The following is a 17,035-nucleotide window of genomic DNA, read 5'->3' on the forward strand; positions in this document are numbered from 1 at the left end:
CGTCCACTGGCTGAGCAAGAGCCAAAGAGCCAAGAGGAAAGCTGGTGCGTGAACAACAGAGGTTAAAGGCTAAAATCGAGCGTAGCAAAGGAGCCATAACAGTGGGATAGACGTCCTTTAAATTGTATGGAGCCCAGCACGTCTAGAAGCAATGGCCACAATGACCTCGTGGAGTTGTCAAGGCCTCGAAGTGAGAGACCAGAAGGGGGGGGGGGGGGGGTACGTGCTGGCATACGAGACGATAGCCAGCAAGTATGGGTCTTGCTTACAGCTTCCGCCCCCCTCCCCCCTCAGCTCCCACAACATTCACACCGGGAAGGTTGTTTTCTCCAGACACATGCATTCACGTAGGCCTTATCAAGCACAATCAGCCTCTCGCTCGGCGCTCCCTTTTCCACGTCTGCACAGTCAATGATCAAGCCAGCCGTTAGTGAATGTGAATCAGCAAGTCGACCTGGTCAGCCTAATCATGCCGGCTGACCACAAACACGAGTGATCTCTATCACAACACAAGCACAGGCACAAACACAGTTCGCACACGTATTTTATCGTGAGCAATCCATGATAAACATAGCAGGCGAAACAGTCAAGCGCAGAAACAACAGGGACTTAGAAACAAGCCGAACAAAATTGAGCATTAGCCCATGGTGGAAGTGCTTGGCTTCAAATTTCTAATAAAAGACCAAAAAAAAAAAAAAAAAAAAAAAAGGCTGAAAAAGAACATGAAATAAGTGATAAATCCTTGTTAAAGTTTGCTCCAATGTGAAAAACCCCTGACGCTTCTTCGGCAAGGGAAGTATAAATGCAGGGGTTTGCCGTAAGAAGGAAAAGAAAAAGAGAAAAAAGAAAACAGAGACAGGGATGGGAAACATACCGAGAAAACTGGACAGACAAGAGTATGTATGCATGGCCCAAGAGAACACCAGAGCGAGACATGGCACTCTGTGAACGACTCGTCCAAGGATTCAGTTCAGACTTGGTACAGAAAACTAAATGACGGCTGTAAGGTCTCAAGCATTTGCAGAATCTTCGCAGTTACGACTTTCCCAGTGTTTCTGGCTTCTCCCTGCTAAATCATGTTGTTTCCATTCAAGGCTCCACGATTTCATGCACCAGCTCAAGACGGAGTTATGTCTGAGCCTGCGGTCTACAGATTAGCTAGTCACTACGTGTAAAATACCACTGTCCCATCTCCCGCATGGTCTGCGTCTACCCCCACAGAGTGAACCTTGCGGTGTCAGGTTACAACGGCAAGCCTACCCCCACTTGAGTTGATTGGGATATTAGGACCTGTAAAGTACTTGGTGTTATAGGTCTGGTGGTATACGGGAAACTTTGTTCCGTACATTTGCACAAGCATACTTGTATGTAGGTGAGCTTTTACTGTGGCAAACATCATAATGCATGAACATTAGAAGCCAAGCCATTGGTTTGAGCTTTAGCTCCGGTCCAAAAGAATAAAAGCCAGATTAAACTTGTGTCATAAAAGCGGCTCGGAAAATGTCCAAGAAACAAAGCCCAAGAGGCAGTCTAATGCAAGGAGGCGGTGAGAAGTCAGCTCTGCAAGCCCGGAGTAGCTCATGCTGGCGTTGACTTCGCTTAACAGGCCTGACTACAGCAACAGCAGAAAAGGTTTGCTTCTTTCAGGTGTGTCTATGTCAGCCACGAAAAGAAAAAAAAAGGTGAGACAAGTCAGGTAAAGCCGTCCAGCATCGGCCTAGTCACTAGCCAAGACAAACACACACGCCGACCCCGACTACCAAGCACAAGCAATGCACTCACGGCACCAGACACAAAGACAGAATAGTGCTTCTCGCCAGCCTGTCCTATCCGTATGACAATACACGTTCGTACAAGCAGACAAACAAAGTCGGGAAAAGCACCTGTGTGCAAATTGCAAATAGTCCCCCCTAAAGTGCCACCTAATTTCCAAAGCGTGGGCCTTGGGCGACCGGGCCACACGGCGGTCGGTGGGGAGCAGGTTTCGTCTTCGGGTTTCCTTTTTTTGGCGCACCGCATCAGCCAGCAGAAGCATCGCGTGTTGTTTGTAGTCTTTGCTGTGGCTACTAGGCCCATTCTTTATCGCCAGCTTCATCTTGCTCTTGTATGTGTACCGCGCACTCGCTGTGCAGTGGCAGAATACCGTCCGCCTGTCTGACGGATCGCCGGTAAAAGACTTCCATGCAAAGATAATTTCGTGTTCTCACTATGCGAAAGTTTTGGGGTTGAAAGAAAACATGCTCCAAGAACTTTCACAGCGACTAGAACTAGAGGTCACTTTGTCACACCACCCGACTTTGGTGTGACTTTGACATGGTTGTTGAACCTTTTCTGAGGCTCTGCAAACTGATGGTCCAAGGCGCTAGTTTAGCTTAGATTGGCTGAGAGATGTGCAAACAAGTCGATCAGGGACCTTTCAGGCCACCTCATTTTATGGTTGTGGCTGTGTCGGAGACAGTGACGGTTTGGAAACAACGAAACATAATTCAAGTGTTATTGACAACTTGCCAAGAGTCTTTGACATGTCAAGAAGCTTTCTTTGTAGGGTTGTAGACTATGTGGCACGTGACCAGGGTCAACACGATTCAACCCCCCTGAACCCGGCCTACCCGATCATGAACAAAGCAATATCAACTTCCAGACCCAGAGTCAGCTGGGCCTGTCTTTCTAGCTGAAAACCGCACGCGACCCCGGTCTACAGACGACAAAAGCCTTTTTTTCTTCTCTTATTTAAACCGCCGAATTCGTTAAAGTCTGTTTGCCGCCGGCTGGTCCCTTGTAGTGTTTGGCTTGGCTCTGCTGTCTCGCCTTTGGCATTGTGTCCGCCATTTCCACCCCTTGTTTGGCTTGGACTATACGCCAACTGGGTTGCATGTAATCGTAGCAGTATTGCTTCAGCTGACAAAAAACTCTCCGCCGCTTCAATTTTCCATGATTTAAGAAAAGCTTGTCTACCAGTGCAACATCAAGCCTACGCATCACAAAGGGGGGGTCATAACGTCTAGAACATACAGATAATGCTAACACTGACACCAACCTTAAACTAAGACGTCAAAAAGTTAAACCTCCCTACCGACCACGCGCAGAAAATTCTGCATCTTTACGTAGATCTTTGCCCTGACACTCCCACACTTGTCTCTGTTGATGTTGAAATCGGCGTTGCTGACTGACTCTTTTACTGATCTGCAGAGCCCTTACCCTCCAGTCGTGCTGTCAAGCACCGGCCAACACTGAAGGATATTTTCACCAACCAAGCTTGGGACAGCTGAGGCTTGGCTACCACATTGTGCTTTGGCTTCGCACGCGTACACCACGTTCTTTTTAGTTTATCGTGAAGCAGGCATGGCGCATGTTACGTGCATCATACACCGACTCTGAGCTGTAGAGTCGCAGCAAGCGACGATCAGTTGCTAGGTATCAGGGCCGAGAGGCCGGGGTGCTCTGCTTTGGCGAGGTCGAGAGGAAGAAAGAGTTTTTGGCTAGCTAATGCACATGTCCCCGAGAGGGAGACTGGGTACGAGATATCCACTTCTATTATCTTCGTGAACTCAGATCAAAGTTAGCCTCATCACGCAGTGCTCTTGTTGAAAGACCGAGTGCAGCTCTAAAGCCAGCCACAGGCACTGAATGAACCTATCCGTGGTCCCTATCACAGCATGGTAGTGCTGGGTCGACTGTGAATAGCCTAACATGTATAAGCATACACTCACATATGGTTATGGGTTTTACGAGGTGTCAAACCAATAGACTGACTCTTACATGGCACTGTCACCATTGCCTAGTTAAGGCGTTGCTTCGTTTAGAGTTTTTTGGTTTTTGCTGGCTATTTTTCTCTTGGGCATAGGACCCTGGGATTTGAGAACCGAGACCGCGCAGGGGTTATGCTACATCCTTTAGAAGCGCTTGTCTCCTTGAAACTTTAGTGTAGTGTGATGGCTAACTGATTTCCTAGGCCGCCACAGTCGGCACATCCTCTTTGCATACAGGCATGCAAGTGTTCTCTGTTATCTCGTTAGATATAGCCTTACTAGCCGAGCGCGGCTTTGCTTCTTTCTTGTCTCCCTTTCTACACCATCCTGTAAGGGCTACCCTATTCGTTCTTCATCACTAACAACAGAGCTGAAAAAAGGCAAGAATAAGAAAAGAAAAAAAGGGACATCCTCGTCTGCAGCCCTTGCAAAATCTTGTTCAATTTCAGTCGGCAACCCTGGTATTTTATGACATCTACCTAGTCAATGGCTGCTTAAGCGAACACGGTGAACCTATCGTGACCTGTGTGTAGACCAAGTGCACATATGTATGTATGAGTGAAGGCCCGTATACATACATTGAGAATAGTATGTAGCTATGGGTATGCTAGGCATGTTGGTAGTACTAGCAACATATACATATGCAAGATGTAGTGGGTAGATGCTGGTGGAGAGCTGCTTCTGAGTGCCTGGTTTGCAGAACCTTTCACATAATAGCCTGCGTTTTCATGCATTCTAGAATCTCTCTCCTTTCCATTGTTATTTTTGTATGGAGCATCTGTAATAAGAGCCGCTAATATACCCAACACGTATAAGTGAACTCAGTAGAAACGCAGCTTTGAGTCTCCACCAGCCACTCTTCCTCGGCAAAGGTGCCAGCATCAGCATTGATATCTTCCTCTATCGCTGCGGATCACATCACTTTAGGTAACCCAGACGAGAAGGACCTCAGCCCAAGACAGCTGAGTATGTATGTACTGTGCACAAATATGTAGAGAAGGCCTTGTCAAGGCCTGAAGGTCTAAGTATAGTTTTGCTGGGTCTTGCTGGATCCTATCCTTGTTCTTTTCTGTGATCTTCACCAAAGTGAAAACTTTTCTTCAGCTTAATCTAATTTCCATATGTGACAAATAGATATCGTGGTGTGACAGTGGTGATTGGGAGCCTGAACTTGTCTGGAGCTAACTTGTAGACTACACAAGATCGTGTAGCGGTTGGCATTATCTGTTATCCCTTTTGACATGAGTCTATTCTTTGTTATACTACAGATGACGTGTTCCGCTCATTGTCCCCGGTTGATTTTGATTGTCTTTAATAAGGTGTTTGCTGGTGAGTCTTGTCCCCGTTAAAAGTACAGGTATCTAAGTACAGGCCAACACGGGCGTCAATGTTTCCTGCGGGTGCCAGTAGTGGCTTGCACAATAGATCACAATCAGATGAGAAATAGAAAAAGTCACCCAAGTTGTTAAGCCAACTTGCATGATGCGGGCTTCATCGAGCATACTTGATAGGGAGGCAATTTTTTGAGATATAGCTACGGTTTCCTTTGTCAGCTTCCCCTTGAACTCGCTACATAGGAGGCATAGCCTTGGCTGTAACCTCATATTCAGGCCTGGTTATCTTGTTTTTCTTCTTGACTCCATTAAGAGATAAAGCCAGACAAGACACGCTTGTATGAGGATGGCTGGGGTTTCTTGTCCTGGTCAGCCCTCGTATTTGAGGCACCATTCCCAGCTTCCGCTCCGGTCTCGGTCTTTTTTTTACGGCGCTAGTACTACCGTGTCTATGAGAAGCACTGTGAATTTGTCACAGCCGGAGCCTTCACAATTACTATTTATGTGTTTTCAGGGCCTCTGGGCATTGGAGGTGGTACGATGTAGCACTGCGTATATAGTGTGTCTGCGGTCTTGTGAGTTGTCATATGCATTGTGCAAGATAACAGCCAACCAAGCAGGATATCCTGCAAAGGCTTCACCATGTGCGGCGAATTACTGAAGGACATTGGCCGTACCTCGTCTTCGTCTTCTCATTCACGGCCAGTGTTACCCTCTACCATTCCCCTCGTACGTCCTTGGCACTACCTTACACTTGTATGTACAAACACACACTTCATTGAAGACACACCCCTTGACACGACCCCGTGTTCCCTCTTGTCCTCTATAAATCAGGGCGTAACCAGCCTTAGCCGAGACCGTCAAGAAGGTTAACGGACCAGTCCGTGAGACAACTAGAACTCTATGTTGAAACTGGTCCGTATGAACGCCCAACCCACAATACAAGCAATTCGTCGCGGTAAGACACACTATGTCTTGAGTAGAGCAAGACAGCCCTGTGAGGGATAGAGTTACCGAGACGTCTCATTTTTCCAGAACTCGTACTTGTAGACAACCAACTACTACTATTCGAATACCCATTCCCCCCAAGGTGAGAAGATACTGAGTTGTCTCAGTGTGTTTTTCTAGCTCAATGCATAGGCGGTCACATGGGTAGCTCAGAGAGAGCTTGATCTATGTATGTATAAGTCCCAGATGCTTCTTGTTTGCCCGTTATTCGTTTGCTTTTGAATACCACCAGACACCCCGGACTCGAGAGTGAACTATTTCATGGCAACTTTGTCAATCATACATGTCACTCGGCCAGCTTCCATGGGTGTACATGTATCTATCCGCCTCAGCATTGTGCTAGTGCTATATGGCTACTGGCTGGCTAGTTACTCTATTCGAATATGGCCTTGCTACCGCCTGGCTGCATAAACAGTGATGCAGCAACTGGCCTTGACTTTTATTTGCATGTGTGCACGAAATAGGTGGCTGCTCCATGTCATGTACATACAGAGAGACAGATAGACAACAGGCTCACATAACATTATGTTGCAGTGTTGTATATGCATGCGTTATCAAGCCAAAATGTTTCTTAATCGGGTTTCGTTTGAAGTCGCAATTTTTGTGCGAACATCAAAAGAAACTTCATTGCAGGAGTCTGTCCCGTGTATGCACCCTAGAACCGCATTCTATTGGCTCACCAATGATAGACTATCATGTTCCCCACCCACGTTACATTGTGATGTTCCCTTGCGTTTATAGCCTCGAGATCACTAGCGGAGCCGCCTGCTATTCTTGCAGACTAAGAAGATATCGCCGATACCTTTGTGGCGTTTAATGCATGGACATACAACCAACCCACCTGTAGTTGTAGTTATCTATAATTATGCACAGTGAAGCTGGCTTCAGCATTGTCTGGCTGGATCATCACCCCATCACAGTGTTTGGTAGTATTGTTCGTTGTTGTCACTTCTCCCCTTGTATGCAAGTACCAACTATGTGTTAGTACCCTGCATATCCCCTGTCAATGTGCATCCAGAGACTTCACTAGATGGGTCTAGACTTGATCTTGCAGCGATGTTGTACACGGGGCTTCTTGTCTCTTTTTAGGAACTGCATGCTGGCGGCCCTGGCCTTGAGTTTTTGCTCTTGGGCTAGTAACAGAATTGTCACCGAGCTGTTGCTAAAAACTCACCGAGTCTTCTTTTCCTATTATGAAAGACAGCAAGCATCAAGTTCCAAGCATTCTGTGCTCTTGTAAAAACAGAGGGTTCCTCTGGTTCCACTTTAGGCCAATGTCGGACTTGGTGGCTTGTGTGACCATGAAGATTTAGGGTTAGCAGCTGTCTGTTAGGGCTTTATGATGTCATATTTCTCAGCCTTGCGGGAAGCCCCGCTAAAGTGAGAAAAACGCGCTGGGACCTCGCGGGTGTTCAGCCTCGCTTTCATGTAATTACTCGACTTTGATAGTTAGGCTCTATACTAAGGAAAGTACCGCGCTATCTTATCGGCTCACCACCTTTTTTTCATCCACACTTGACATCACAGCAGGCCCTGTGCCTTCCGACACATTTCGATTTGCCTTGTAGCAACATTTTCTGGTATTCATGCACAAGTCTGCGCAGGCCACTGCTACCAAGGGCCAATAATTCATCCCAGAATTTTTCCTGCTCCTCGCCGTCCCGTCCTTCCCTTGGTCCCACGGCACGCTTGACTACATGAGCTTTGACTACGGAGCTGATAGGACGGTTTGGTTGCGCCGGCTACATCTCTTCGAGAATTTTCAGCACTGAACGAGCAAACCTTCTCTGAACAAGACTGCTTCGCGCTGCAGCAGAGTGGCACACATTCACTTGAACCCTTCACATTAACATGGCTGAGCCAACCAAGTAAGTCTCATACGGCGGAACACATACCGCAACCACTGCGCCCGCTTCTCATGTGACCAGTCTGTGAGCATGAACTCTCAGACAGAGTTAACGATTTATCGTTTCTTACCCTGTAGCCAACAGCTGAAACGGTACCGCAACGCAAATATGTCGTCGAGATTCGACTACGGCGACGAAGAGTCGGAACCCCCTCCGCATGCGTCTGTTCGTTCTCACCGGATGACCATGAGCTAACAGCCAGAATAGATCACGTAATGGAGCCACGAAAATCATTCCCGGGCAGACCAAAGTGCGACTGGTAAGTTGTGAAAAGATGCGCATCTGCAAGATGCGACAGCCATGAATATCATACTGACTTGCCGAAATGTAGAATAGCCTCATGGGCCAGTTCCACCGCACGATCAATACTCTCGCTACCCCGGACCCCCCAGTCGCAAAGAAAGCTTATATCCAGGAGTTTGCCGATGTTGAAGAGACCTTTCGGCCCCACCGCACCCGTAACCGACGTTCTACCAGAACTCAGACTCCCAGCAGCCAGGCTGCTTCAGTGCCTGATACAAAAACCCCAGTCAGTAGTGACGACGAGCTCCAAGCCGGTACTTGCGCAAAACGAAAAGAACCACAACTGCCCCCCCAGTCAAGTCTGTCTCGACGAGGGCGCATAGCGAAACCGAATCTTAGACAGGCACAGGATAGCGAGGATGAGCTAGCAGAGAACAAGAACCTGTCTCGTGCTCATGATACCGGACTTTCTCGCAGAGGCCTTATATCCACCACCGAATCCAAGGGATCACTCGAGACTAAAAGCGCACAAGAACGAACTTCCAAAATCTCGTCTACTTCTACAATCCATGTAGAATCTACTACAGCAGCGTCGGAACAGAAGCTCGAGGGTGCTACAAGCTACGATTACAGATTCCTTGTCAATGCAGTTGTTAGTGGTCCTCACCGAATAGAGGTATTCGACTGGGTGTGGCCCAGCAACGGTACAGATGCCAATTCTGTTATCCCGAAGCCCTCAGGCGATCCTGCCCGTGCAAAGAAGAGCTCGCTAGGGGCGTTAGATAACTCCTGGGCCAAAGTCCGCATGTCTAAAGTTCAGATTTTGAGACACAGCAAAATTAGTCCATATGTTCTCATTACTCGATGTAATGCGCCGGGAGTTGATTCTAAACTCGTTGCTCAGTTCACTTCTCCAAATGAGGCAAGTCGGTTTGTAGAAGCCATTGCCGAAACATGTCCACCAACAACATGCAACATTATAGAACTCAAAGACAGGTAAGTAAATGGCTGACTTAGTCAACATACATGTGGTCACATTGTTAACATTGAGTACTAGAGTCTGGCTTGAAAGCTGCTTTCGGCGTATGATGGTAGAACAACGCACACATCAACATAACCAGGCCGAGCAAGGAGCCTCAGAAGCCTCACAGCCTCAGCCTGTTGACGCAGCCCCAGCACGCAGTGCACTTAAAGCTTCACTTGTCACTCCAGCCAAATTGAAGGATAAGATGAACAGCGGCCCCTCGCCATTGGTTATATCAAACCTCCGCCAAACCAGGTCAAGCGGCTCAATAGATGTTCCTCAAGGACTTCTATCCGAAAGACCAAGACGACAAACTCGCCAATTGGACTCTCCACCTGAACCTTCACCATTGTCCTGGACAATAAGTCACCCTGGTTGGAGAGAGAGGTGGAAGGAGTCTTTAATATACCCCCGGACCGGCCGCGATCGCGCAACGGTTGATGCAGATGATATTGAACGACTAGATGAAGGCGTTTTTCTTAACGACAACCTGATCTTGTGCTATGCGAACTATTTGCAGCGCCAGGCAGAAGCGAATCTTGTCACAAAGAATGTGAGAGTCTACTTCATGAACACCTACTTTTTTGGCGTGGTAAAGCCGACTTCTAAAGGCACCGGTATCAACTACGAGAGCGTGAAACGTTGGACCAACAATATTGATCTCTTCGAGTACGACTACATTGTAGTCCCCATCAACGAATCCACTCACTGGTATCTTGCCGTCATCTGCCACCCTGGAAAGCTCCTCCCTAGTGCGGAGGATAGCGAGGTAGATGAAGAAGATATACATGTTGTTGACGACTGCTCGTCAAGCTCCAGAAGGCGACCGACAGGGCCCAATGCCCCGCGAATCATAACTTTGGATTCTCTTGGTACCCCTCATTCAACCACCTGTACGGTGCTGCGCGATTATCTTTATGCGGAAATGGCCAATCGCAAGGATATCCAGATCGAGAAATCATCAGCACTGGGACTTACTGCTAAACGAATCCCCCAGCAGATGAACTACAGCGACTGTGGTGTATTTGTTCTTGGCTTTATTGAGTGGTTTCTGAAGGATCCTGACGGTTTCACAGAGGCCATCATCGAAAAGAAAGCGCCTGAATGTGGCATTGACCCTTCGGAATTGCGGAACAAAATTCGCGAGACACTGTTCCAGCTCCAGGTTGAATATAATAAAGAGACCCTGCGTCTAGAAGCTGAAAAGAAAACCCTCAAGGCTCTTCGTTTGGCAAACAAAGCAAAATTGACTTCGAAAAGTGCGCCGAAAACGCCTACACAATCTCGACAATCTCAAGTTGATGCTAGTATAGCGTCTACGGATCCAGATCAAAAAATAACTGCACCTCAAAAGACGACACCACAAACAGGGCATGCCTCGACCTCTCCTACTATCTTCAAGCCCGTCAGTATGTCTTCACCAATCAAGCCTTGTACAACTACAAAGCTCTCAGCGGTCGCCCCAGAAAAGAGAAAGCGTCAGTCCGATGCGAACGCATATGGTAAGGCTCCCTGTTCAGACCATGGCGTTTCTGAAAAAGCTTTGCCTCGCAGCTCGATAGACATGGGCCCTCGATTTGGTATCACGGGGGGTCCAAAAAAGACAGACAGCAGCGGAGACGACTCCTGTGCCTATTTTTCTGCTGGTGCTAGTGAAGCAGACATATCCGAGAAGCTCATGCACGCTCCTAAACGGCCACGCACCCAACTCACCAACCAGGATGACAACGACGATGTGGAAGTTCTTTCGGCCTCGAAGAAGCGTCCCCAGGATAACCCTTCATGGCCCAATCCAAAGTTGAAAACCAGTGCAACCAAGGTATCAACCACCAATTTTAGTCCGCCCTCTGATACAAAAGCCTGCTCGGCCGCTGCGGCAAAAACAACTACTCGAATCGACCCTTTTAAGCCCAGTCGATTGATTGAACTGACAGCTGGTGCTTTTGCCTTTTTGCCGGATAGCGAACGGGCCTCTAGAAACTCACAACCACAGGTAGAAGCCTCTCAAACATCTCCATCTTCTTCTGATAAAGCTACTACACTCACAAAGTCTGGGCTGTTACAAAAGACGCCCCAGCCTCGAAAATATTCAGCCGATGACACAGTCAGTCCCTTTTTCATGGGCCACCATTCAAAGTACAAAATCACTAAGAAATACTCTGCAACGGTTCCCAAGTATGACGCGAAAGCTGCCTTTGTTTCAACTAAAAAGTCTACCGTATCCTCTGACACTCCCGACGCCATTGTTGATATATCCGACTGATGTGCTTTCTTGGCTGAGTGTTGTGGTAGTACTATTTACCAGCAACATTCCTCAGGTGGAAGAAAATCCTTGGCGTTTATTTTGTTCTCTTCGTTATCCATGGCCTTTTCATTATTGCATACCTTCTTGTATTCATTTCTTTTTATTCCTCATAGAAACGGGGTTTGCTTTTTTGCTGCACTTCATCGATACAAGTATGGTCAGCGAAAACAGAAAGCATCTATTAGTTGGAAGAGACACCCGTATATTATCACATAGTCTTTCAGAGCGTTGGTCAATACTCATAGAGAAAGCACACAATGTAGCCAAAAAAAAAAGATTGTTTCGTAGACCGTGATTTTATTTTGAGATGACATGCTGGGAAATGCTGATGTGGTAGGTAATATGTAAAGGATTGGATGGACTAGAGAAAGAACTTTGCTCCAAACATCCATTTTGCTATTCTAGAGAAATTTACACAGAGGAAAAGAGTGAGGCCATGTCTCCCTGCTGTCTAGCCGTCCATGATGTACATTGCCAAAGAAGAGTAGCGGGAAATCATTAACGCCGTGAGTTCGCCCAAACGCAGCAGAAAGAAAGAAAAAAAGCAACAAAGAAACAAAAGAGGATGACCGCTACACGAAGAGTAGCTGAGACATGGGAGAAAAAGGCCAGCTAACGCTCCAGCGTGTAGGCAATTGCAAAAGAAGATAACGGAGGGGATATAGAGACGTTTTGCAGAGACCAGAGGGTGTCAAGAAAGGGGGAGGGGGATGTGCCTGCGTGTTACTCAGAGTCGGAGTTCTCGGTCGAGTTCTCGGGAGTCGATTCGGACGCGGATTTAAGGGCACCACGAGGGATCTCAAAGACCACACCGCCGTTGCGACCTCCGGGAATCACTTTCCAGCGGCCAAAGCGGTGTTCCTTGCCAACTGCCGCGACAACGCAAAGGCCGTCTTTCCCACGGTCACCGCGTTCAAAGAGATCGATGTCGTTAATCACACCCTTCACCAAGAACTTGTCAGCACCATCTTGGTCGTCCACCATAGCATCCTGGTCCTCCAGGGCTTCAGGGCCTTCACCAAGGACTCCCGCCGACTCGAGACTGCGCTTGTCCTCGCTCAGACGCCACACGCGAATGTAGCCGTCCCAGCTGCCACTGAGCACTACGTCAGAGTAGGGAACTGTGCACAGAGCTGTGATGTATCTGGGTGACGGGTCGGGCACGACGCTAGGCGTGGCATCGATCTCGGCAGAGGCCTCAGTGGGTAGCAGTGCCGGCTCGAAGCCGTGGGCCACCGGGACAACAAACATAGGCTTCTTTTTGGCAACACTCCACAACGACAAGGAGCCATTGTCGCTGCCGGTGACGAATAGCTCATCGTCAATCATGGCCACACGCTCCATGGTACCTTCGTGTGGGATGCGAGGGGTGTCGGGATTCGCCTGGTGGTGCTTCTTCTTGTCTGACGAGCCGCCGCGGAATACTAGTTGTGATTCTTCGGCAACCTTCCATAAACGCGCTGTCCGGTCGCGTGAGCCAACAGTGACACAGCGCTCCTGTGCCAAAGCAGCAACATCCACCACATCATCCTGGTGGCCGAATAGGGTTTCGACGTACGCTAGCTCATTCAGACTCCATACCTTGACCGTGCGGTCCTTGGAGCTAGAGAACAATTGGTTCGTACCACGGCGGAAGGCCAAGCCAGTGACGCTATCGCGATGATGTGTGAATACTCTCAAGGGCGTTAGGGTTTCGGCGTTGTAGATGATCAGTCGGCGGTCAGCACCGCCGGTCGCAACAAACTGGCCGTCGGGGGACACGGCAACACAAAGAATCTCGCCCACGTGGCGCTTGTATTCCCGATCCTTGGATTTCTTGCGGTCGCCCTTGATCCAAGATACCAGTGTGGGCTTTCTGCGGGGGGGTGCCGGGGGCTTCTTGGGCTTGCGCCGGGTCGTTTGCGGGAACTGGTCTTTCGGCAGGTCCTGTAGGCGCCACTTTTGTAGGTACAAATCCTTGGTAACAGTATAAGCGAAGGGTTCGTTCACGGCTATCGAGGTGAAGGTATGCGTGTTGGCCTTCCACAAGGTATGGGTAGCCTTTTCGATGAAGAGGTCTTCAGCCAGGTTACGGTACACCTTTCCCTTGGACTCGGCCACATCTTCCTGTAGTCGCTCGGCAATCATGTCCCGGTCAATCTCGGCAGCATCAAAACCTATCGTATCGACCTGTTCCTTGACATTTTCGAGGTAACGTTCGGCAAGGCGTAGGCGGCGCTCGGCAGCTGTCTCGGCTTCGTCTTCGGAAGAGAGCTCAGCATTGCTGTCTTCAACATCTTCGGGGGCAGAGCCGGCCATTTCTGAGTCAGAATCACTTCCAGATATGCTCTCATCGTCATCGGGAACGCTTTGTTTGGTGGTGCTTTTGGTTTTGTTGTTGGAGGCCGTAGGCTTGAATCTCGTGGGTATCGGGCGCTTCTGCGAAGAGTCGGTGGCCGCCGGTCTCTTGCGCTTCTTCTGGCCCGGAACAGTGAAAAAGGACGACATGTTGGTTAGGAGGGAGAGGATAGTGTGTCAATTGGGTTGGGTGAAGACGGAGTCTGCTCAAGTAGTCAAGAAGGTTTGGAAGATGGCACACGGGTTTGGTGAGTTGCTCGCTAGAGTGTCGCTGATTTTTTTTCTACCGCTGAGGTCTCTCGTCCTGAAAAAAAAAAAAAAAAGTTAATGGTCCCACTAAAAAGTTGCAATCAGATAGCTAGCGGGGCAGATAAGCAAAAAAGGAAGGCGGTGAGCACAGGCACGACAACCCTTAGCATAGGAAACCAGGCTGTCGAAAGTGCGCGTCAGCGATGGGGAGCCACAGTGGGTTAAGCCAGTGCTATAGCTCCAGCATAGGCGGAAGCAGAGGTACGACAGAGCTCAAGGCTGAAAAGCTCCTCATCCCATTCGCCAACTCCACGATCACCACTACCAGCGTTTGCATTGCAGCAGTTAGCAGCCTGTTTCCAACACGTTCACTTCTACTCCTGATCTGATCGCGGGCCTACTTCCCCTCCTTTGACTACTCCTACCATCCGACTAAGGAGCAACCCACACCAAACATCATCATGTGAGCTCAGCTCCCACCCATTTTGTCTTGATCATGACGTTCAAAGCTAATGCAGAACTGCCGTTTACAGGGAAGTTCTTCTGGGTATTACGGGCAAGGACTTCACCATCATCGCTGCCTCCAAGGCTGCTATGCGTGGTGCCACCATTCTCAAGGCTTCTGATGACAAGACCAGACAACTGAACAGCTCTACGCTCATGGCATTCAGTGGAGAGGCCGGCGATACCAGTACGATCCCCAAACATAGCGCGCCACATGCCTCGCTCGCACCAAACCCATGTTACCGTAGACCTAGACCTACTTTGTGCTAACATCTTGGCGCTCTCCCTTAACAGTTCAATTCGCCGAGTTCATCCAAGCAAATGCCCACCTCTATTCCATGCGCAACGAGACCGATCTATCGCCTTCCGCTCTCGCCAGCTTTGTCCGGGGAGAGCTCGCCTCGAGTTTACGATCCCGCAAGCCTTACAACGTCAACTTGCTGCTCGGCGGTGTTGATCCCATCACGCAGAAGCCTAGTCTATTCTGGCTGGACTATCTTGCATCTCTTGCCCCGGTTCCCTACGCCGCCCATGGCTACGCACAGTAAGGCCTACCTGCACTACATCTTGCCACTATCCCAAAGATGGTTCACAACTGACCAGCTGCTACTATAGGTACTACTGCCTTTCAATTCTTGACAAACATCACAACCCCGATATTTCTCTCGAGCAGGGCATAAAGCTGCTCAACATGTGCACTGACGAGTTGAAGCGCAGATTGCCAATTGACTTCAAGGGCATGACAGTCAAGGCAGTGACGAAGGATGGCATCCAGGACATCGAGTTTGACGACGACAAGGTTGTAAAGATGGCATAAATGGAAATGACATGACTTATTGTTTTGCGTTGCTTGGTTTTGGTTTGGTTGCAGTACCACACACACTACATACATTCACGTAAGGGGGCTCGTAATACCCCATTGCTAATCATGGGTGCATTTCATAGTGACTATACAAGTCGTGATCAAATAGGACCCAACCCATGCTGAAGCACAAGCTCCAAATGCTTGGTATATGATGAGAGCCTATGAGCATTCAACTACTGAAGCTCTATCGGACTTTCTTCAACTATCAGTGTCTCAAACCCACAAGTTATTCTTGAAGACACATTCAGAAATCTACCTCTTAAGCTATATAGCCAAAATTCAGCTTTATTAACGAGGAAAGTCGTGTTTATGAGACATGGGCCTCTACTTAGCCGACTTTCCCATCAACATTGCTGTCAACATGCAAAGGTCTAAGATAACGTGGACCTAGCATGCCTTTTAGATGCTGACAAACAGAGTTGATAGATCGAAAACACCTGTAGATTTGTGCCCATGGAGTTATACGAGACTCTTGCGTCTTTGCTACAGTGACTAATAAATATGATAAGCATTAGACAACGAACCCTCGAGATGTTGGTAGCCCTAATACGGCCTACGTACGGGAAAGTGTTGTTGTTACACGGGGTGATTCGAGATGGTCAAACCAATGAGTGTGTCCTCGTGTTATCTATATAAGGGTTTGGTAGTGTAACCCTTTCTTTGCCCCAGTAAAATCGGGTTTTCCGGTGTCTTACTGATGATTTGCCACTAGCTTAAGCCGCATGTCAGACAAACTGGGTTATCGGATCGACCGTTCTGCGTTATCTTCGACACACACAAAATACTGTCTCAAGCATTGCACAAGATGGAAGTCAGGCCATCGTGGTTGCTCTAACCCGAAGAAAAGAGACCCATTGAAGGTCCAAAAAGTAAACAAAACGTTGTTCTTTGCCTAGAGACCACGTTTCTATGGCCATCAGTCTTCAAGGATTCAAGATCCAAAAGCAGTAGTGTTGCACTCTGTGTGTAGTTTCTCCTTCTTAACAATCTATAGTTGGGAGTGTAAATATCGGTGCATCAACGCTCTCTCTGTAGAAAGGGAATTCTCCTGGTATATTGACAAAGACTGAAAGAGAGTAATGGGTAATGGCGATATGAGGATAGCGTCAACACAACAAAGTGTTGGTGTTAGAACGTAGTATGTATGTACATAGTTATGTATGTACATACATACATATATGTAGCTAGGGCATGCAGAGAAGCGGCTGATGTTGACGATGTGGTTGGTGCTTGACAGCCTTTCTTCAGTGGATCAGCCCCTGAAAAACGGGGTCTTGAAGCTTAGCGGGGTACTGTGCACAACTTCACTTAGTTGCGTGCATTTGCACTTACCCTAGCTGAATGGCCATGCAAAAGGGCTCACCGCCCGCCTTCTCCTTTAGACAGCCGCTAGTCAACATCTCACATGCACTTGCAGATTTTGACAGCAAGGCTAAAGGAGGTACACGCTACTTTGACCTGCGAATTGGCCACTGTTGACATACGTTACGTACGTGAATGTACTTTTACA

The 17,035-nt window shown here is 48.3% G+C and overlaps 3 protein-coding genes across 3 annotated transcripts; 2 read left to right on the plus strand and 1 right to left on the minus strand.

Moving 5' to 3' along the window:
* Window positions 1–7,942: 7,942 nt before the first annotated feature.
* On the plus strand, window positions 7,943–11,528 carry BROUX77_003799 (uncharacterized protein; the record flags this gene model as incomplete). Its single annotated transcript, XM_073748491.1, has 5 exons — window positions 7,943–7,959; window positions 8,076–8,138; window positions 8,206–8,257; window positions 8,330–9,237; window positions 9,299–11,528. 5 exons carry the CDS (start codon window positions 7,943–7,945, stop codon window positions 11,526–11,528), a joined length of 3,270 nt encoding a protein of 1,089 aa, XP_073606224.1.
* Window positions 11,529–12,293: 765 nt separating this feature from the next.
* Window positions 12,294–14,057, minus strand: BROUX77_003800 (uncharacterized protein; the record flags this gene model as incomplete). Its single annotated transcript, XM_073748492.1, has 1 exon — window positions 12,294–14,057. The coding sequence occupies one exon, from the start codon at window positions 14,055–14,057 to the stop codon at window positions 12,294–12,296; it is 1,764 nt and encodes a 587-aa protein (XP_073606225.1).
* A 693-nt stretch (window positions 14,058–14,750) lies between these two features.
* Window positions 14,751–15,477, plus strand: BROUX77_003801 (uncharacterized protein; the record flags this gene model as incomplete). The annotated part of the gene is made up of 3 exons (XM_073748493.1): window positions 14,751–14,847; window positions 14,955–15,204; window positions 15,276–15,477. 3 exons carry the CDS (start codon window positions 14,751–14,753, stop codon window positions 15,475–15,477), a joined length of 549 nt encoding a protein of 182 aa, XP_073606226.1.
* Between the last annotated feature and the right edge of the window lie 1,558 nt (window positions 15,478–17,035).

The sequence above is a fragment of the Berkeleyomyces rouxiae genome (genome assembly GCF_048999995.1).
Source record: "Berkeleyomyces rouxiae strain 22BRR77 chromosome Unknown BrBRR77_ptg000003l, whole genome shotgun sequence".
Taxonomy (NCBI): Eukaryota; Fungi; Ascomycota; class Sordariomycetes; order Microascales; family Ceratocystidaceae; genus Berkeleyomyces; species Berkeleyomyces rouxiae.